This window comes from Urocampus carinirostris, chromosome 1, assembly GCF_059441175.1.
Source record: "Urocampus carinirostris isolate Australia breed hairy pipefish chromosome 1, RoL_Ucar_1.0, whole genome shotgun sequence".
In the NCBI taxonomy this organism is placed as follows: Eukaryota; Metazoa; Chordata; class Actinopteri; order Syngnathiformes; family Syngnathidae; genus Urocampus; species Urocampus carinirostris.
Window position 1 is genome coordinate 45,415,549 of NC_142349.1, and position 22,668 is coordinate 45,438,216.

At 42.9% G+C, this 22,668-nt stretch overlaps 1 protein-coding gene across 4 annotated transcripts; it reads left to right on the forward strand.

Moving 5' to 3' along the window:
- Positions 1 to 198: 198 nt before the first annotated feature.
- Positions 199 to 22,053, forward strand: abi3a (ABI family, member 3a). Of its 4 annotated transcripts, none has more exons than XR_015851103.1 (10): positions 199 to 3,368; positions 4,793 to 4,972; positions 9,938 to 9,996; positions 10,065 to 10,121; positions 12,100 to 12,602; positions 12,837 to 12,965; positions 15,652 to 15,771; positions 15,858 to 16,070; positions 17,801 to 17,902; positions 20,132 to 20,150. XR_015851103.1 is itself a non-coding variant. In XM_088341738.1 (10 exons), the coding sequence occupies exons 1-10, from the start codon at positions 3,192 to 3,194 to the stop codon at positions 20,182 to 20,184; spliced, it is 1,494 nt and encodes a 497-aa protein (XP_088197864.1). In that variant the 5' UTR covers positions 199 to 3,191; the 3' UTR covers positions 20,185 to 20,334. The 4 variants fall into 4 exon arrangements, 3 of the variants coding, with proteins under 3 accessions (XP_088197864.1, XP_088197855.1, XP_088197877.1); XM_088341738.1 differs by having other exon boundaries at positions 15,858 to 15,971; positions 20,132 to 20,334; XM_088341729.1 differs by lacking the exon at positions 20,132 to 20,150 and adding an exon at positions 20,163 to 22,053 and having other exon boundaries at positions 1,764 to 3,368; positions 15,858 to 15,971.
- The last annotated feature ends 615 nt before the right edge of the window (positions 22,054 to 22,668 follow it).

Below are 22,668 nucleotides of genomic sequence, written 5' to 3' on the forward strand. Positions count from 1 at the left end.
AACTAAAAAGTTGGGCAAAATGAAGGCGGATGAGCTGAAAGACGAAGTGATGAAGATACTTGAAGAGGCTCCCAAATCCAGCCAACTCCTAATGGAGAACTACAACAACTTCATGAATGTTGCAGACTACTGCTGCCAAAACTACGTCCAGGAAAGTAACATCTTTACAACTTTTATTAGAAGTTTTACACCATGAGCGATTTTAGGTTCAGAATTTTGAGGGTGCTGTCTGGTTGGTATAAAAATATTTCACTTCGGAGTAATTTAGGATCATTCAACAGTGTTCAGGAGTGTCATATCCCATTTGTGAACATCACATTACACTTTTGGTTAGCAGTTAAAGTACAGGTTGGTATTCCCTGCTTGGCAATGCTGCCTCTCGCACCTCCGTCAGTGCCCATGGCTCAGCTAGGGTTGTCAGCTACACACCGCCAATCCTTGATGTTTCGCTTCTTTATTCACTAGAACGTCTTCTGATGGCGTAGCAGTGACGTCTCCCTGCAGCTGATAAATGTCCACCCCGCCCGTCTGTTTTCAGGGTTTAGGTGTTCTTTTGCCAGCTCCTGTCCTTCCTTCTCAACCAAAGCCAAAAGCTGCTCTTCTCAGCTTCCTCTGCCAGTTTTTTTTATCGCCCTCTTCAATTTCCCTCCTGACACTCATGCATCCTTCAAGGAGCATGTGGCTGACTGGCCCATGTAGCCTCGGCAGCCGAGCTCCACCAGGTAGATTGTCGCCTTCCATCCAGTTTCTCGGCAGCCAGCTCCTTGGATTTTTTTTGTACTCGAAGGCGGTCTCGGTTTCCCCTTCTGATGGCGCTGTGAGCTCAATAAGGTGCACCACTTTTGCCTTGGTGGACAAGAACACAATGTCAGTGTGTGGTCCAGAAAAACAACTACAACGCCATCATTTTTGACTTATTTTTTTCTAATATTGTACATACACATATGAAGAAGAAGCCTTGAAAATGTGATAACTGATCAGGAGAAAATACACACATCTTTAATTTTATTCTGTGTGGGATGTTTTAAACTTCAGCCCACATTCATATCTTGCTTCTCTGTGAGAATGTTACCTTTGTTCTTCGGTGCTCCAGGTTCCCTCACCTACCTTTTTACCCTTCTTTCTCTTTGTTAGCGCTGACAACCCATCCATCCATCCATTAGCCTCAGTAAAGTCGTGAGGGTGCTGGAGCCCATCACAGCTATCTTCGGGCAGTGGGCAGGAGACACCCTGAACTGGTTGCCAGCTAGTCCCAGGGTACACAGAGACAGACAACCATTCACTCACTCATTTACACCTAGGGACAATTTGGACCAGCCATTTAACCTGACATGCATGTTTTTGGAATGTGGGAGGAGAGCGGAATGCCCGTAGGAAACTCACACAAGCATGGGGAGACCATACAAACGCCCCACAACAAGGCTCATAGCTGGATTTGAACTCATGACCTCAAAACTGTGCCAGGTACGCGCTAACCACTCAGCTGCCGTGCCGCCACGCTGACAATCATATAAGAATAAACTAGGATGAAGTTTTGTGGATTTCTTCATAGTTACTGTAGGTAATAGACTCACACCTGACCATGGTGCATTTTTACAGAAAAACTGCAAATGTCAATGCTGGTGCTGGGTTGATGACCACGCACGCAACATCCAAGCTAGGCTGATCATTATTACATTTGATTCAATGCAGCTAAAGTTAGGTCTAATGTCTGTTGATGATAACCAAGTCATGCTATTGGGTGGTAAAATAGTAACCACGGTGTAATATACTCTTACCGTAATACACCGAAGCCTCCACAGACTCTGCCGCTCTCCCGCAAGTGACACTAGTCGGGCGAAAGAGGAGCGAGCAGGGGGGCGAGACCGGTGCTAGGAATCAAATGGACTGAACCATTTCAAGGCAGTGGAGTATTTCCGACGCTGGTTCACATTTTTTTTTTTTTTTACTTTTTAAAAAGTTGTATCGAGTGTTTTTCCATCATCTTTAAGCATATTCTGTCCTTAATTAAGGAATAGAGTTTTTAAAATGCTCGTCTTTTTGGTGGTGCTTGGGTTGGATTTAGGGTGCTCAAGCAAATTGGGCTGGTTACGCTCATCTTCTACATAACAGTGCCGTGCTCAAATACACGCGGACATAGTGTATTTCTGTATAGGCGACTCGCTCTAGGTGTTTAAATATCATCAATATCCTTAGAAACAGTTACAATACAAAGTCTACAGTCAGTCAGGTCGCTGTGTGGTATGGAAGAAAGATATTCAAATCAATATAAAAGACTATTTTCAAAGTACGATACACATTTGACCACGTCCGAGTCATTGCTAGCATTCAATTTTCTTTCTTTTATAATATAGAACAAATTCCTTTCAGGCCCGCTAAGTGGTGGCAGCACATACCTCTCTACGCAATCTTGGTAGCCATTTTTTGTATTTTGTATGGATGACAAGAATGAAATAAGGCATAACAAATTTGAGCTTTGGAGTTTTTTTGTAGGAGCCAGAATTGTCAGGACCAGAACGGAAACAGGACCCAATTGCGTTATATTTCTCACAGTTTTATTTAAGGAAAGAGGAAGGGCTGCGCCCCCGATCCGGTGTTCGCTAGGCGCGGGAAGCAAGTCGCTCTCGTACTCGGATTGTGATCCGAACACGAAAGTGGATCTTCCGTAGCGAGCGATGGCGGTGTCAAGAACGGAAAAACAGGTCAATAGCCGGGACAGAAGAGCGAAAACGTGGTCGGGGTCAGAAACGGGTCGTAAGCCGGGACGGGAGAGCAGACGTGGTCGGGATCAAAAACGGGTTGTAAGTCGGGACGGGAGAGCAGACGTGGTCAGGATCAAAACGGGTCGTAGCCGGAGACAGACGGGAGCAAAAACGGGACAGGTGGGAGTCAAGGTCGAAAAAGGCTTGCCTAGTCTACACTGAGGTTCGCAGACGGACTGACATGAGGGTATTGACAGGACTGGGTTCAAATAGTGACAGGGAGCTAATCAGAAACCGCGGCGGTTGGTGCCAAATAAGCGGGCACAGGTGAAACACATCAGTAATCATGACATGAACAGATGCATTATTTATATAAACTAAGGAACAAAATCAGCTCGTTTGTCAAAGCGTAAATATATTAACGTTAGCACTGAGGCTCAGTTAAAATCTAATACCGTATTAAGTTTGCGCTTATGTGACCCATCGGCTATGCAGTCAGGGAAAGACTCGTCCAAAGCTTTAGAGGAGACCAAGATGCTGACTGCCCAATCACTGGCCAGCATCGCCTACCAGATTAACACCTTAGCCACCAGCGTGCTAAATCTACTGGATGCGCAGACCCAACAGCTCCGCCACATGGAGTCAGCCATCAACCTCATTGGGCAGGTCAGTCCTGAGTTCTCGAGCATTCAAGTTTTTTTTTATTTTTGGGGATAATTAATCTTGCCATGTGGGCGTTATTTATTTAAATGTCACGATTAGAGGAGCATTGTGTAATATTTAGGACCTCCTAATGGCAAAAAAGCCTAATTCAAGGAAAAAAAATATTGATTTGAATAATGTCACAAATATATGAACTATTTTAAAAAAATACTTGTAGGTCAAGAAATTTGTATTTATTTTACATAAAATGAAGCTCACCTAAAGAGAGCTGAAATTATTAAATAATTAAAATGAGAAGAAAACTGCTGTTATTTTGTCACTTTGTGTCTCCGTAGTCTAAAATCTTCCTTGTGCCTTGTAGCACTCATATTTTTTTCCACAACACAAGACAGCGACATCTAGTGGTCAAATATTACACAGTGTCCCCTTAAGGAAGGGGTGGCTAACTTATTTTAGCACGGGGGCCATATGGTAGAAAAAACATTTGTTACAGGGGCCGGACTAATAAATTAATCTCATAAAAGGCGTGCCTTAGCTGGAGGGTTGTGTGTCTGTTTCCGAGGCTCACAATTAAGTTATGATTCAGGGATGTAAGAATTAATTATAAAACGACCTTTTTTCCCCTCTTAATTTTTTTTTTTCAAAGCAAAACAATTGATTTTTTTCCCACTACAATTTATTTAATCCAGGGAAACTCATGCAGCCCAGAAAGTGACCAAAAAAAACATTTAAAAGGACCAATTTAAATGACTGCTTTGACAATTTAAAAGGCTTTCTGCTTTTTATTTTTATTTTTATGCAAAAGTTTACCTGAATATGGAAACTGGTGTTCTTTTTTAATTTTGTATTTTCCGTATTGCGTTGAACAGTGTGTTCGTAACTTAAAATAACATAGGATGTGTTTTCCTCAATGTTATCTGGTTGATTAATGGTATTCAGATGATAATACATCTACAACTGGTGCTTTGCGAGTGGTGCCTGGCTATTGCGACATCCGGTGGAGATATTTAAAACTGCCGGTCATTGTGACACATTTTCTCTTGCGCTTCTCTCAGCATTGTCTTGCGGGCCTCATAAAATGATGGAGTGGGCCACGAGTTTAAAGAGACAGCGTGTAATACCTAGTCACTCTTATTGCTACAAAAAGTTTCCTTGGGATAAAAAACCTTGGTTTGAATACTAGGCAAAATACCTAAATTATCATACCAATGCTATTTTCTAAACAAATAAGTCGAGAAATTTAGATTTCTTTTATATAGTGGAATCTCTACCTAATGCCGCCGCCATGTTTGTCTGTCAACTTGCTGCTACGCTGTGCTCTGGGGCACTGTTTCTTGTTCACACTATTACATACTTGAGCTCAAGGCAAAAACAATCACAAAAATAACTGATGTCAATGTCTGACTGGATGTGTTTTTGCACTCAAGAATGTGGAGATGCACCGTGAAAAAGTTTCTCGCAGAGAAATTGGCCTCTTCACAGCAGTACGACGGGTCCCCCGCGGGCCTAAGATTTCCACTCCCGCAACGCCACCGCAGCCGCGCCCCATCTACACCCGCCGACCCATTAACTATCAACAATTGGACCGCGTCGGACACGGCATCGAGGTATGAAGCCATCTTTGGTCGGCTGTCACTCATCTTTTGTTTCGCACGACAACCGCGAGTCAGCGTCTGTGTTAACAGGAAGTGGCCGCTACCACAGAAAGCCACTTCCTTGTTCTCTTTCGCACACGCACGCGAGCACATTTGCACAGTGGTACCTCTACATATGAGATTGCTTTGTTCCAGGATCATGCTCGTAACTCAAATTACTTGTGCAATGAGCACGTTTTCCCTATATAAAATTATCAAAAAATAATTGACCTGTTCTTGACGTCCAAAAACGATCAAAGCAAAACTTAAAGAGTGATAAAACACATATTCCTGATCACTAAAAACACATTCAAGTAATAATTAAAAAATACAGTAATGAGATAAGATATTAGTGAAATAAAATGCAAGTTTATTCTGAATTGCCTTAACGAATGTTACTGAAGTGTCACGGTTGCCATAGCGCCCAATTGGCGCCAGCTGCGGCTTGTTGACAAATTATCTTTCCGTGTATTTAAACTCAGTTGTCTCACTCTTCCTTTGTCAGTCCGACAACGAACCTCTGCCACGCAAGTCGTGGGTTTTGAATCAGTCCTGTTTCCTGTTGGTAGTTCCCTTTTATTTTGTCCTGTTTAATATCGGTGTTATGAGTGCACTGCAGGAAAGAGGTCTAATTATAATGGAAGCTAGAGCTCTTGTTGGTGATAGAAAGGAGTGGAGAGGTGTTGTGAAAGGATAGTGGGATTGTGGACGCGTTCTTAAGGATGGGCTGGGCACCCGTATGATGCAGCAGGGGTAAACCAGTGAAAGCTGTCGGGCCCTGCTGTTGAATGAAATGAAATGATCTGCATTTATATAGCGCTTTTCAAGTCAATGACTTCCCAAAGCACTTTAACAAAAGAGTGTGTTGTGTCACCCTGACCCGAGTGACATGGCCGCTTTCTGGTGTCCCGTTTCATCTGGAGGGACGATAGCATGACCAACTTAGGTGCCGAGGTGCCTAACTTGTTTGGGCAATTGGCTTGGCCATGGTCCAAAAACTTTTGTGTGCTTTTTTTTGCTATTTTTTTCCCTTTTCTTTTCTTTGTTATTGTATGTGTTTGTCTTGCTGTCGGTCAGCCCTCTTGAGGGATATGACCAAGGTAGGTAGATAAATAGATAATATCGGTTTCCAGTTGCGTTCTTGTCTAGTTTGTCCTGCTTGATTTCGATATCCTGTTTTGATATCATTCCTGTCTGTCCCGTTGTTTGATATCGGTTTCCAGTTTTGTTCCCGTCTAGTTTGTCCTGTTTATTTTCGATATCCAGTTTTGATATCAATCCTGTCCGGTATTGACCCCATCTGTCCGATATCTGCTCGGGCAATTGTTATCGATCTCGTCGGCCTCTGGCTTCCTATCATTCCACGCTAGACTGCTGCCTAACTTGCATGACTCCCCATTTCCCGTAAAATAAAAGGCTTGTGTGAGAAACGTCACGCGATTGGGTCCTGATCCTGTTCCGGTTCTTGACATGAAGTGCAGGAGAAGAAGGGGGTCGTGTTTGGGGAGGGGGGGATTGCGGGAGGAGTGAAAGCACACGACTTTTAATGATACGTAAAGATTTATTGTTCAGTTAAAATTAAAGTCAACACACTACATTTTTTAAAGCACAATTTTTTGCCTCTCGCAGTTTTCATCCATCACTTTTAGCAGGACTCACAACGCCATCACTTTTAAACAGGTCTTTAAAAACGTATCCAAGGAGAATTGTTACAGAAATGTCCTTAAAGGAGTGCCTCCTAGTGGGGATTGAAACTTTCAACTTCACATCAACCCGACGCTTACGCTTTTCTATCATTTCTTGCTTCCTTTTAATTGTCATCGTTCTCCTTTTTTTCTCAGACACCTTCCAGTTTCCCTTTTTGAAACTCATGGCTAAGATCACAAAAAGGAGACGCTATAAAATGCGATTAAAGAGATGCGATCAAAGCGAACCTACTGTGGAATACAGCAGGTGTAACTAAGGGTCTAGAATCAGGTGCCTGATGGCGGGAGTTGCATGTGCAAACTGGCCCGAGCCTATGGCGGTGAACAATCATGAGCAGTCCCTAGGTAGATTTGAGGTAGATTTTTGTTTAAAAACAAACAAACATGTGCATTGAAATTCTCTTGTGAGGCCGCTCCCCGTCGCGTTCTCGCTCACGATCCCGTTCCTGGTCAAAGTATAAGTCCAGAGGCCGCTGAACCTCATTTAAGTTTAACAATTGCTCACTTTAAGAACTAGGTCTTATTTTTTGTTCAGTTGTCGGTTCGTGAGGTGTTTGCTTTTCCCTGTCGATCAGGGGTCTCAAACTCACGTCTTCCAGGATGATAGTTTGAAGCACCCGTCTTTACATGAAAGTTGAAGGGACAGTGTGTATTGTTTTCACGCTGGATGTCACTGTGTTCTGTCGTACCACTGAAAACGAGTGCTAAAAGTACAACAAGAACACAAAATATGGAGGCTCAAAGTGACCAAAACGCACCTTACAACTTTTGAAAAGAAGAGGATTAAGCAAAAAGAAAAAGACAAAAAAAGAAGTACCACTTATAGTCATGGAAAAAGAGAAATAAAAAAAAGAGAAAAATGCATTTATTTTCCAATTATTGCTCTATTTTCCCATACTCTTTATATTCCCGTTTTCCTTTTTGCCTCTTTTTTTCATTTTAAATTCATGTGGGTTGTACTGGGATAAGAACGTGCATTTTGCTCAATTTCAGTCAGTTTGTAGAGTTCCTTGGTCTCGTTTTTGGTTGTGCTACATGTTACAGAGACATCTAGTGGACATATACTGGACTGTCTCAGAAAATTAGAATATTGTGATAAAGTTCTTTATTTTCTGTAATGCAATTAAAAAAACAAAAATGTCATACATTCTGGATTCATTACACATCAACTGAACTATTTCAAGCCTTTTATTATTTGAATATTGCTGATTTTGGCTTACAGCTGAAAAAAACTCAAAAATCCTATCTCAAAATATTAGAATACTTCCTCAGACCAAGTAAAAAAATAATTTTATAACAGCAAAACTAAATCAAACATTTGAAAATGTCCATTGATGCACTCAGTACTTGGTTGGGAATCCTTTTGCACGGATTACTGCATCAATCCGGCGTGGCATGGAGGCAATCAGCCTGTGGCATTGCTGAGGTGTAATCGATGCCCAGGATGCTTCGATAGCGGCCTTCAGCTCATTTGCATTTGTAGGTCTGGTGTCTTTCATCTTCTTCTTAACTATACCCCACAAATTCTCGATGGGGTTCAGGTCAGGGGAATTAGCAGGCCAATCAAGGACAGTGATGCCATGGTCAGTGCACCAGTTACTGGTGGTTTTGGCACTATGGGCAGGTGCCAGATCATGCTGGAAAATGAAATCCTCATCTCCATAGAGCTTTTCAGCAGATGGAAGCATGTAGTGCTCTAAAATCTCTTGGTACACAGTTGCATTTACTCTGGACTTGATGAAACACAGTGGACCAACACCAGCAGCTTACATGGCTCCCCAAACCATTGCTGACTGTGGTAACTTCACACTGGATTTCAAGCAACTTGGATTTTGCTCTTCTCCAGCCTTTCTCCAGACTCTGGCGCCTTGACTTCCAAATGAAATGCAAAACTTGCTTTCGTCTGAAAAGAGGACTTTGGACCACTCTGCAACTGTCCAGTGCTTCTTCTCCATAGCCCAAGTCAGACGCTTCTTCCATTGTCTTGAGTTCAGAAGTGGCTTGACCATGGGAATACGGCTATTGTAGCCCATTTCCCGGACACGTCTGTGAACTGTGGCTTTTGATACCTAGACTCCAGCTTCAGCCCACTGTCTTTGAAGCTCCCTCAAATTCTGGAAGCGGCTCTTCTTCACAATTTTGTTAAGGCTGCGGTCATCTCTCTTGGTTGTGCAGCGTTTCCGGCCACATTTTTCCCTTCCAACAGACTTTTTGTTGATATGCTTTGAAACTGCACTCTGTGAAAAGCCTGCTCTTTGAGAAATTTCTTTTTGTGTCTTACCCTCCTGATGGAGGGTATCAATGATGGTCCTCTGGACAGCAGTCAGATCAGCAGTCTTCCCCATACTTGTGATTTAGTTTACTGAACAAAGCTGAGTGTTTTTAAGGCTCAGGAAACCCTCGCAAGGTGTTTCGAGTTAATTAGATGATTCAGGTGATTAGTTGAATAGCCTACTTGTATACTTTTTCATGATATTCTAATATTTTGAGATAGGATTTTTGAGTTTTCTTAAGCTGTAAGCCAAATTCAGCAATATTAAAATAATAAAAGGCTTGAAATAGTTCAGTTGATGTGTAATGAATCCAGAATGTATGACATTTTTGTTTTTTTAATTGCATTACAGAAAATAAAGAACTTTATCACAATATTCTAATTTTCTGAGACAGTCCAGTATATAAGTCCCCATAAAACAGCTGAATGTTTTCCATCAGCTCTGTTTTTGTGTAAATCCTAGCTCCCTAGCTTCAGCGGCCCCCCAAACTCAGTTGAGTTTGAAACGCGGATACAGTTTGATTCTCGCAACAGCTATCTGCTATCCGTAAAGGAGGATGTGAGCCAAGATTAAGGGTCGCAAAAGTCCACAAGGTTCATAAATTATCGTGCTGTACCTTTGGGTAAACGTGCGGTCCTCAAACCCAGATATATCTATTGTTAAAAGAGGTACCACTGAATTCAAATTCTGTTACATTTCCTTAATATCTTGCATGCACTATCACACATACAATATGTTCCCCCACATGCACAAACACTCAAATGCTCATTCTCATGGGCACACACACAAACGCACTTGTTTGTTGACCGTGGGAAGATTTTTTTCTTCCTTTTTAATTAGTTGTGGTGGATTGTTGTCTGAGACTGAGCCTCCATTGATGCTGCAATGCTCCTCCCACTCTTCTTCTGTTTTCCCTTTATTTCCCGTGTACCCTCTTGTGCCCCCCCAACTCTCAACAGCTGACTTGGAAAGCGGGCGAGAAATCCGGAAGCATTCGAAAGCAGGGTTCATCCGTCAGGTTTTTGTTTTGTACAATTGTCGTGGACCCGAGCGTCAAGGTGTTGATGTTCCTACGTCCGTTTGTAGGTCCAGCAAATTTGCAGCAGAAGATCCCAAGTGTGCAATGGCACCTTCTGCTAGCAGGTACCTCAAGCTTCATGCATTTCTGTTTGGTGCGAATAAAAGGTTCACTTGGCAGCTATGTTGAGCATGTTACTGAAAAAAGTAGTACGAGTCATAGTGACTAGTGCAGGGGTGTCAAACAGGCGGCCCGTGGGCCGGATCAGGCCCGCTGAGGGATTGAATCCGGCCCGCCAGACAACGCTAACTGAAGCGCAAGAGAAAAACGAGCTTCAGGTTGAAATATGTCCACTTGATGCTGCTAAAGCCAGGAGCCTCTCACAAACGCTGTACTGTACTTGTATTTCTCTCCCTTTGTCCCTCTCTCTCGCTTCCTCCCTTTTTTCTCACTCTCAATATTTCACTCTCTTTGTCTCTCTTTTTCTCTTTCTTTGTTCCCCTTTTGATTCTTTCTCTCTCTGTATTTTAACATTATTTTGCTCTCTCTTTTTTCTTTTTCCTTTTCTCTCTCTTTTCTCTCTTTCTCTCTCTCTCTCTCTCTCTTGCTTTCCAATTCTCTCTTTCTCCCCTTCTCTCTTTCTCTCCTTCTCTTTTCTCCTTGGAGTTCTTTCTTTCTCTCTCCTTCTTTCACCATCTCTCTCTCTGTTTCTCTTTTTATCTCCTTTGTTTCTCACATTTTCCCTCTCTCTCTCTTTTCTCTCTTTCTCTTTCTTTGTCCCACAACCTCTCATTTTCTCTCCCTATCTTTCATGAAGTTCTTTGTCTTTTTTTCTTTCTCTCTAATCTACTAGTCCGCCCCCAAGAGAATGTTTGTTTTATTGTGTGGCCCTGGAGTTAAAATGAGTTTGACACCTCTGGACTAGTACTCCATTTTCAAAAGATTGCATTACGCCCCAGATTACTGACGTCACAAAGTCGCACGTTACTCTGAAAGTGAACCCTTATATTTCTTGGCTTTTGCAATCTTGAGAGGTTGCAAACTAACACAGCTGAGACACTCCATAACCATTTTGTATTTCGTTCCTTGATCCTTGATAACGCTTTACTCCCAATTAGAGGTAAGATCTAAGCCCGAGCCAACGTAAAGGATCCCTCCTCCTCACGAGTCCTCTGAAACAAAATATAATGATTCGGGTTTGCATTGGGCTCAGTCCCTACGATCAAGTTAATTGGTCGAGCTTGAGCTGATTCGGGCTTTCATGACCTTGGGTTGGGCTGGACTTTTGAGACTGCTTGTCAGTAAATTTTGCATAAATTCAATCAACCATTTTTTTCACTTCGCTTTTCTGATTAACAGTTGGGGATTATGTTTTATTCTTATGTGCAAATGATTATTTTATTGTAGAGGTAAGGTCAGGCCTAAAAAATCCAGCCCGACCCAACCTGGGACCACAGGTATTGAAGCATGATCGAGCCGAGACCAACAAATGAACTTGATTTGAGGGACCGAGTCCAAAGCATACCTGAATTTTCATATTTTATCTGTGAGGAGAGCTTCTCTCTTGCTGAGTGTTTAGAGATTATCCCCATGTAATTGTTCGTAGTTTATTTTTCTTTGTGGAGGGTCCACGCATACGATGGATTTCATCCCCTTTTCGCGCAATGCAGCCCGAGGATGGGGGCGTGCCTAGCCAAGCACTTGAAGGCAGAATGCGTTGCACAAAAGAGGGACGGAATCCACCGTGTGGGATTCTCCACAAAGAAGAATAAACTAAGACCAATCACGGACATGCGCCAAGCGTGTGGATGACGGAATCCAACGATCCTCCACAAAGGACAATAAACTAAGAATATTGAAGGACGCGCGCCATACATATACAACATATCTTAAAAAAATAAAAAATCAGTAAGAAAGAAGCCTGGCCTGGCATGAATCCGAAGTAGTGATTGACATTGAAGGCCCGACCTGAATTTCTGTTAAGGCTCTGGTCGGGTTAGTGCTCGAGTTTAAGCTCTTACCTCTAGGCTATTGTAAATTAAATGAAATGTTAAACCACATAATCCTGATTAATCCCAATTTCATTGGTCTACTATTTTGAAGCTCATCATTTGGGAAACCTGTCGCTCCGCCCACCGTCCCTTCCTTCTGGCAAGCTCTACCTGAAAGCGATGTTGTCATTGCCACACTTCTCGATGCCGCCTCTCCCCCTTCGCCGAATTCCGGGATGCCTGTAGCGCCACCCTCTCCACCCGACTCTACCATGCCAATAGCTCCTCCCCCCCTGCCTGATTCCTCAGATTTTTGGGAGGAACCGCCCCCTCCACTCAACTCTACCATGCCAATGGCTCCTCCCCCTCCGCCTGATTCCCTAGAGACGGCTAAGGCTCTACCTCCTGTGTTAGACTCTGCCATGTTCATGTCTCCGCCCCTTCCACTAGAGGTTGCATTACCAATGGCTCCTCCGCCTGAGTTAGCTTTGGCTCTGCCCCCTATGCCAGAAAGTACAATGCCTCCGGCTCCACCACCTCCATCTCTTCCTCTCACAGACACTATCCCCAGCACACTGGTTCTTCCTTTGAGCCCGCCTCCATGTCTGGAGACAGGTGAGAAAAGTGTAACCATGGCAATGTGGTTTCGGCAAAGCTCATTGATGATGATGATGATGATGGCAATAATCACAAGTACTGTAGTAATTAAAACAAACAGTAATGAGATAAATAAGATATTAGTGAAATAAAATGCGAGTTTATTTTGAGTCAATGACACCAATCGCAAAGATGAAATGATAATAATATTGATGTTGATGAAGACACTCATAAGTCATCACCTTCCCGCAGTACTTGAAGAGAGCAGCCTACCCCCGCCATCTCCCCCGCCCCCAGATCCCGACCACAACTTTCTTCTGCTTTCGTCCAATGATGACCCGGAGCTTCCGGCCCCTCCTCCTGCAACCCAGGAAGTCGACGGTATGACACGCAGACATATTCATTCATTCCTAGCTAATAGCTACAAGAGATTGTCAGTGGAGGAACTATTTAGGTTCTTGATAGTAAGGGTCATTTTTATAGCGGCCCCTCTACATACTAGCTCAGGGGGGGCGGACACGTGGCTCTAGAGCCGCATGCGGCTCTTGGCCAATGAGAATGCGCCTCTTTGCCTTATCATATTTTCTATATACTGTGGCTCTTTACCTTGTTTCATGTTTAGGTTTTTTTTGTGTGTATCGAGGGTGGACACTTTCCTTGAAATCAACACAAGAACAATACTGTATTGTAAGGAGAGGAGTGTGTTATGGGAAATAATATGTTTTTAATTGTATGTGTTTGTGTGTGCCTGTCCGTCATGGCAGGTCAGTGCGTGGTGTGGCTCTTTGACTTTCACAGTTAAAAAGTTTGTTTCTTTGTGTCAAACTTGTTCGCCACCCCTGTACTAGCTATACGAAATATGAAAAATTCGAGATACAAGATGTCTTTCAACCAGAAATATTAGGTCTCTCAGATATTAGATAGAAAAGTTGAACTGATCCGCAAGGTTGCTGTGACCTTGTTGCTTGGCGTCTCACTATCTAAAAGCACTCTTGCATACATTATTCAGCTTGAACCAGGGAAGACCATTGGGTCTCACATTGGCACATGGGATAGGCGGACTCTCCTCCCCTGCAGAGGTGGGTAGCTAAGACAGTTTAAGAGCCACACCTTATATTTTGAGCCAGAATTCAACAAAACCGCTAAACCCACTCTCCAGACCAATGCTAATTCTTCAGCACATTTTAATTCACTGTGAGACATCTGATGATTTGATGAAATGCACGAAATAAGAATAATGCCAGAGCCTGTGTCCCAAATATTCACAAATATACCACTTTAAATTAGTCTCCCTCTCGCAATTAATCAAAATCTTTAAGGCTCCATTTGACCTTCATTTTTTCCTAAATAATGGTTTATAAACAAGGTGCAAGCAGTTATTTTGTAGAAACGTCACATCATTCTGCAAACGAGGATGCCATCGTATTTACTTTCACCGCAGACGGTGCAGGGCAAGAGACAGGAGGGGCTGCTTGTGCTCTTTGCATAGCTCTACACATCCTTACCACTCACTCAATCAAATTTCTCTGTGTGCTCTTCTGGCATTTTGATGGATTTAAAGTTTGTCTTGTGGATTTTCGTCACAAGGTGTCTCAACAGCGAACACGGATTGTTTAAAGAGCTTCCAAATGGAGGATTTCTTAGAAACCTGCGGCCAAAATGGAACCTGTTGGCGTGAATCCCTCACTGTAAAATGTAGTTAAAAATATGCTCTATACAGGGTTGGGTAGGGTTACTTTAACTGGATTACTTTCAATTACTTTTGGATTACACCAATACCAAATATGCTAATAAAAGACAAAATAAACTAAATATGAATAAAACTACAACATTTTGTGCAGGCTTGGGGAGTAACGGAATGCATGGAATAGCAAAAATGATGTTGGCAAGCTGTTTGGATTTATTTTCATTTTGTTTCTGTCGCATTTTATGTTAGTTTTGCCGGAGATCAAAGAGATCAAAGTCAGGAGAGAAAGCTTACCACGTGTTGTGACTCATCATTTTATTCATATTTTAGTTTGTCTTTTATTAGCATATTTGGTATTGGAGTAATCCAAAAGTAATTCAAAGTAATCAGGTTAAAGTAACCCTACCCAACCCTGGCTCTATATATACTGGACAGTACCGTCTTGTGTTTCAGCGTCGATTTCCGCGTCCACTGCAATGGCCTTCGCTCATTCAAATCTGGAACAACATGGAAAAAAATTGCAAAGAGTCCATATTGTCGATGAGGCATATAAACTCATGAAAGGGGCCATATAATGTATGGCTCCTGAGCCATAAGTTCCCGACCCCTGTCCTAAGCTATTTAGAATTAACTTTACCATGGAGTGCCGTGTCTCATCTCGTCGCAATCGGTTTTTACTACGTTGTTATCGAAGGTATTGTGTCACAAGCCAGAAACCGAGACAGGACCCAATAGCATTCGTTTTACTCAGTTTTATTGAGAAAGAAAGTAGTGCTTGCTTCCACGATACGATGATCGGCGGACACGGGTAGCTGATGGCAGGAACGCGAAAGTGGCACCTCGGGACTAGGATAGTAGAGGGCGGCAGGATAGCTGGTCGATAGCCGGGACAGGGGAGCAAGGGCGGTAACGAGTCCAGAAAAAAGGTCGGCAACAAGTATCAGGCAGGAAACAGGGCAAAACAAGTCGATGGCCGGAACGGAAGATCAGGGCAGAAACAGGTCGGCAACAAGTAACAAGCAGGAGAAAACGGGGCAGGAGATTTTCGGAGGGTACGGAGCTTGCCTAGCAAAAGCGTAGGTTTGCAGGGCGGTCTGACAGTTTCCTCTTGGAAGCCGGGGGTTTAAAAAGGGTCAGGGAACCAATCAGTGCTCAGGGCTGTTGGCGTAAAAGGGGCAGCAATCAGCAATCGTGACAAAATAGTTTTTAGTTATTTATTATGAGGAAAAGATACGCAAAGTTCTAGAAGATACATGCTCGATAATAATCTCGTATACAGAGGAGCCACTGTACTTGAAGATGCATTTTCATCATTTTGCACGATTCCATCTTTCTGCCACTGCAACCTTTCTGTTCCTCCTCTTATTGGCGTTGTCGCAGCCGGTGAAGGGGCCGGGCAGCCGCTCCCCGCCCGCTCCGTGTCGCTGAGGGCCTGCTCGGGGCCCGCCTCTCGCCGCCGCCGCCAAAGCCGCTCCCTCTTTCTGCCGGCTGTCCAATCACGTAAGCTGCCGACAGGCGAGGGAAGTCTGCGCTAAAAGCTTAGGCATTGACGCTTTGGCCCGCCTGCTTTTCTGTACGTCCGCCAGTGCTCATCCCGCCACCTCCGCCTTATCCCCCCCCGCGGGCCCCTCTTGCGCCTTCATCCACTTCCTCTTCTTACTCGCGTGGGCAGAGCTTGCCGGCTCATCTGCAGCATCTTGGTAAGAAAGTTTCAAACTGCACTCAAAAGTCAGTTGTCTTCTGGGTGTTTGTGTTCAAAATGTGAGTTACGAGCACTGTTGGGCACGTTACTGAAAAAGGTAAGTAGCTACAGCTACTAGTTACTTCATTCATAAAGTCATTGGAAAACCCCCGGATTACCGACATACAAAAGTAGAACGTTACTCCGAAAGTAACAATCTAGTTACAATTTACCGTTGATTCTCATATTGAAGCCGATCCGCTAAAATTGCTTATAATTGGTCACATTATAAATAAAGAAGGAAGAAGAAAATACGTACACCGACTTGTCGAAGCGACAGGTGCCCTGAAAACTAAAAACCTTTTGAAAGGCTTGGCAAAAAAATGGGAGGAAAAATTGGGCAATTTGGTCTCTTACTGTTTCCGTAGTTTGTATTCTTCCCTGAGTTTTGTAGTGTAGTAATCGATGATATTTTTTCACCATCATGTGGATGTCATTGGAAAACAAAAATGTGGTGTAGAACTGATTTTACTTATGGAAGCTCAAGAGTGCCATAATTCAATTATTTCAGTGATAGAAAGCGTCTATCTGTCTATCTATCTATCCCCTGCTTTTTGTGCTTTTGTTGTCCATAGTGTTTCGTTGACGTGGCGGCTTTAGAGAAACTAGAAATTGAAAAAGATTTGTGCGTAGGTAATGTAGGTTTGTCAAGCTGTTTGACGTACGCAAACAATTTGGACCGCAACGTTATTAACACACAGGCAGACGCAGGCAGAAAAGGGGCAGGGCGACTGTTTAGACGATCAAAATGCAGAACACAATGCACGATGAAAATCCGCAGGGTAGAGAAACCGTGAAAGGTGAACTGCGATACAGGGAGGGATTACTGTTATCGTTTTCAGTAGTACTGCACAATTCAGTGCTATTACATAGTATACCTTTGAATAAATCGTGAGTGTGTCTCTCCTTTCCCCATTAAAGTGGTACATTGCAGACACTTCAGGAAAATCCTGGGTTGCTAAATGCGCTTTGCACAAAAGTTTATATTTCTGCGTGTTACAAATTAGACTAAACAAATTGAAAATGTGAGACTCTTTTCCAGCATTGTAAGGTGGTAATTTAGGACCGGCATGTCCAAAGTCTGATCAGATACTTAATGACCTGCAGCCTCTGTCATAAAGTCAATAATATGTGGCCCGCCATTAATATTCACCGCAGAATGAAACATATTTGGCTTTCTGTAAGAATTTTAGCCCACCCTATTTTCGACATGGCAACTGTATTAAAAAAAAAGGAACAGTATCTTTGAGGGCCGACGTTCCAGGACAAGTGGAAATCTGAATATTTTTTTCACCCAAATCTAAAACATCTGTAACTCTCTAAGTTGCCAAGAAACTGCGCCTGTTTTCAAAGAACATGATATCAAGAGACACTGCCAGATGCGATATGTGACGACAAAAAGCTAACTTGAAAGGAACGCTGTGAAAAGATAAAGCAACTGAAGCTGTTTTAACGGCACAGCAGCGTTTTTTTCACGAGACCCCGCGAGTCAAATGAAAACGCCACAAAGTTGAGCAACGAGTTCGTGACGCCGATCGCCAAGCACTGCAAAACTTTGACAGAGGGTGAATTTATTAAAGACTGTTCGAAGAACGCCAGGCTGAATAGCAGGCCCTTGCACATTTTTAACCTACCAAATCTGGCCCGCTTTCTCAAAAGTTTGGACATCCCTGGTTTAGGAAGTTATCTACATACACTGTTGGTGGGTTGGGCTGAAAATTGAACAGAGTTCGGCCCTCTGTGCTTGTATATGCTGCGTCAAAATGTTACTCACATTCCCTTTGTTAGATTTGGAGTTGCCGGCTCTCCCGCCACCGCCACCTACCCCGTCTGATGAGGTTGCAGCAGCTGATGAGCTCAGTGATGTCCCTAGATATTACCTGGACAAAGGTACTGCAGTACATGTTCTACTACTACTATTACTGCTACTACCACTACTACTGTTTTTGGTTTAAAAAAAACAGTGTCCAAATTGTGTCTTATTTGCTAACTCGTCTCTTCATGGTTCACGGATCCCTTAACCGCCAGGGTTGTCTTTTTATGGTGTGACTTGGGTAGGTTCAGCATGACTGGATCCATTCCTCTCCAGGTCGTTTTTTTAGGGTAAGGGTTTCCTCCACCACATAAAACCGATAGTACTGGTTTCCATGGGTACCAGTAGCCGGAAAACCTCCTGATCTGACTCCGATACAGTACCTTTTTCATCTGGTCGCTGTTGTTTTTCTAGTGTAATTCATCATCCTGCTCTTCAAAGATGAGCTGGATCTTGGCAAGTACCGGTAGTGGCAGACACTAGACCTTAAATCACTAGGAAAAAACTGCCTCCTTCCGAAATGTAGAGTATGCCTGTTTTGTCCATAATCACATTGCAAAATCCGAATTGAATCACTAGTGGCTTTCATAGTTGTCTTGAAAAACAAACTATGTAATGATAATGTTATGTTATTTGCTTTTGTGACTTGTTAGAGACTCAAAGGCCACTTCTCCGGTAAATGACTTGGTTTTGTATATTTTTGTGTCTATATTCAAATCATTTATGTTATTAGATGACAAAATTACTAGATGGATAAAGACATGAAATGATTCTTTAAGAAATAAAATAAATTATTTAAAATAATGTCAGAACCTGAACAGGAGGAGGACCCAGATGCGTAACGTTTCATACAAGCTTTATTTTACTGGAGTGGGGCAGTCATGCGCGTAATAACAAACGCCAGTGATTCGGCGATCGGTGGGTGGAAGAAGTAAGACAGAAGTCGGGCGTGGAAACAGAGGAAGCCAGAGGGCGACGAGATCGATACCAGATACCGGAAAGGACGGGACGGACAGGATCAATACCAGATACCGGACAGACGGGATCGATACCAGATACACGAGCTGATACCGGACAGACGGGATCAATATCGGACAGGACGGGACAGACAGGATTGATACCGGATACTGGAGACTGGCGCAAGATATCAGACAGGATGAGACAGACGGAATCGATTCCAGATCCCGGAGACTGTAGCAAGATATCAGACAGGTTGAGACAGACGGGATCGATACCAGACACTGGAGAGTCAAAACACACGTCTTGCGGTTGCAGAGGTTCGTTGACGGACTGACAAGGGGTGAGTGAGTGCACTGAGCTTAAACAGGAGGGAAGCCAATCGGGCAACGAGCCGCAGCTGGCGCCAAACAGGCGGGGCCAAGTGAGGGCACTGGGCAACCGTGACAAAAGAGTTACATAAATAAACAAATCAATAATTCAATCAAGTGGTTGCTTTGCAAATGCATAAATGAATAAACACATGAATATCTAAATAAATAGATGTGAAATGAAGACCTACTCACTGAGCAACTATAACAATTACGACTTCAAAATATACCACTGGGTGCATGTATCATTTCTTGGATTACGTGTTACTTCCGGTAGGCATACTATTTAAATCTCGAAACTATTTAGACGTCTGGACGACAGTATATATTATCGAGCAAATCATACCCGTCAACCTGTTTGAATGCAGTTCAGAGTCAAGACAAGTCCCATTTACCTGCAAAGCTAAAACAGAATACTGTAACGCATTTGTCACTCATCTCAGTAAAAAGATTAAACAGATCTTTCTTTCATATTAATGAAAAAGCATTCCTTCCATAAAATTAGCTAAATAACCAAGCTTACAAATACTCCAAGAAGGACGTAAGATCAGGCCTTAAAAAAAATCCAGCCCGACCCAACCCAGGCCCACGGCTATTAAAACACGACCAATTCACTTGATTTGAGGAACTGAGCCGGAAGCCATCGCAAAATTTCATATTTTATATGTGAGGACTCGGGAGGAGGAGGGGTGATTTTGGCCAACTCTTCCCCCTCGCAGAGCACTGCTGCCAGAGTTGATGTGTGCTGACAAGCTTATGGGGATACATCTCTAGAACTTCAACAAAGAAAAAAAAAAACAAAAAAAACAATGAAGGATGGATAAGAAAAACCCTGCGAGAGAGAAGCTCAGCCGGGCCTGAACCTAAACGTAATGAGTGACATTTTAGGACCGACCTGACCTGATTTTTGCGTCGGGCTCTACTAACTCCGAGGTCATCATTAATTCAGTAAATGGTGTTTGTTTTGACTCTTAATAGTGTTAAGTGGCATTACTCCGCATGTGTCCAGTGGTGGCGCTGTACAGTTATGAGGCAGCCAAACCTGGCGACCTGTCCATGGTGGAGGGCGATATCGTCTACGTGACCCATCGCCACAATGACGGCTGGGACGAGGGCGTCCTGCGCAACCAACGGGGTTTCTTTCCCAACAGTTACGTCCGATCCTGTGCCAAGGCTCAAGTTCCGCCCCTGTGACCTTATCGCTTCACCACTGCACATAGATTCTTCCTCGTTTCCAGAAGGTGTCTGAAACCAGTGACCGTGTGAACAGAATCCAAATTAAGGTTGCAACTCATTTTTATCTTAATAATCAATGAATCTGTAGATTGTGTGTGCCTGTACGTGACTTATAGGCTCCAAAACGGCTGAAACGATTCTCGGAAAAATTCCTACAGTTGTACTTTAGGCTTTTGTGAGTGTCTCTAGCTAGGTTTAGTGTAAAGGCATTTTCAAAACCCGCCCAAACTCGAACTCGCAAAAATCTACCGTTCATCCTGATTAGTTACTCCAGCATTGAATGTATGCTATATACCTGCAAATATGCAAGATACTCTTTTTCTTATTACTGTATCCAAAGATCATAATACATTCGGACTAATCATACTGAACAAAAAGGAAGAAAGAGCAATACATTTCATTTTATGAGTAGCAATTTCTCTTTATCCACAATGGGAATATCAAAAACGTAGACCCGATTTTCAAAATATTGTTAACGATTTTTTGGTTGTTGTTGATGAATACAATATGATAAACATTCCCAATGTGCAAACGATACATGCTTAAGAATTTCCCCCTTGTGTTGAGCTAAAGGTAGGGTGCGTAGTTTGATGCCAAAAAGTAAGATACTTTTTTTAATAAAAATGGGGTACAATCCCCAACTTCACAATGAAATTTGATACACTTATTTGCATTGATTTAAATGGTCTGCATTTATATAGCGCATTTCAAGTCAAAGAAAACCTCCCAAAGCGCTTTACAATGTGCTTCACACTTTTCACTTTTACACACTTACTAACTAACCGATAGCAGCGGCAGCCATGCAAGGCAACTACCTGCTATCGGGGACATTAGGGATTCAGTGTCTTGCCCAAGGACACTTCGACATACAGTGGAACCTCGCTAGTTTGCGGTTCCACTTTTGCGGCTTCAGAGCTTCGCGGGTCTACACTGTATACCTGTATACGTTTTTTTTAAGCATTTTTGAAGGGGCGCCGCTACTTCGCGGATTTTCAGTTTTCGCGGGTGGTCTCGGTCCCCATTAACCGTGATAACCGAGGGATTACTGTATAACAATGAGGGGCCGGGATTCGAACTTGTGACCTCTTGTTCCCAAGACGAGCGCTCTACCTCCTGTGCTAAGGTGCTTAGTGGCTCATAAATTGTGCAACAACGAATTGCTGATGGAATTAGTTGCCAATGCTTTTAAATATCAATTTTAATTGTTGTTGCAGCATTAATCTAAGTGACTTGTGTTGATTTGACATTTGAAGGCTGTAGTTATACTCCAATATACAGTGTTTGGAAAATATATTCTTCTATGGGTTTTTTCTTCTTTTGTTTTCTGTCAAGGTCTAGTTTGGGCGAATTTTGAACATATATCTGTCACTTGCACCATCTAACCTTACTCGTGCATTAAGTCTCTAATCAGCTATTTGGCCAAATTCAGCGCAACAGATGAGGTGAGTTTTACCATCTGTCAGAATTCCCCCCTCCCAATTTTTGAATTGGTTTGGCCCACCACCACACTCCTTTTCTGTACCATTTAACCTTACAAGTGTCGGGAAGGGAGACATACACGGGTTCTTGGTGGTGGCTTCATCCTATCCCAGATGTGTTTGGGCAGCAAATGGGGTACACCATGAAATTGTTATCAGCCAATCGAAAATAAATAATTTAAACTATACTACTGTTTCTTAAAAATTGTGTGTTTTTTTTTAATTGGCTCATAGTATGTACACTATATTCTATCATCCATGCACTTTCTGCACTGCTTATCCTCAGTAGGGTCGCAGGGGTGCTGGAGCCCATCCCAGCTGGCTTCGGGCAGTGGGCAGGGGACACCCTGAACTGGTTGCCAGCCAGTTGCAGGGCACACAGTGTCAGACAATTCACTTGGTCAGTCACACCAATTTGAAAACCGACCCAGGCACGAGGAGAGAACATGCAAACTCTGCACAGGGATGCCAGTAGCTGGGATTGAACCCTGGATCTTTGCACCGTTTGGCTCTGCGCTAACTACCAATCAACTCTGCTGCCCTTATATGTTATTTCACAATTTTTAACATTTATGATATAATTGAACGATTTTTATTGATAACCATATAGTGAAACACTGTATTCAATGAGATTAGACATGCCACTCCAAGATAAGCATGTAATAAAGTATTTAAAGAGAAAATAAAAGACTGCCAGGATTAATAGTCAAAAATATTCATAACGTAGTGCTTAGAAGAATTATGGCAAGAGGGTTCAACCAGATGCTTGAAAACCTTGAAAGTGCTTGAATTTTAATTTTG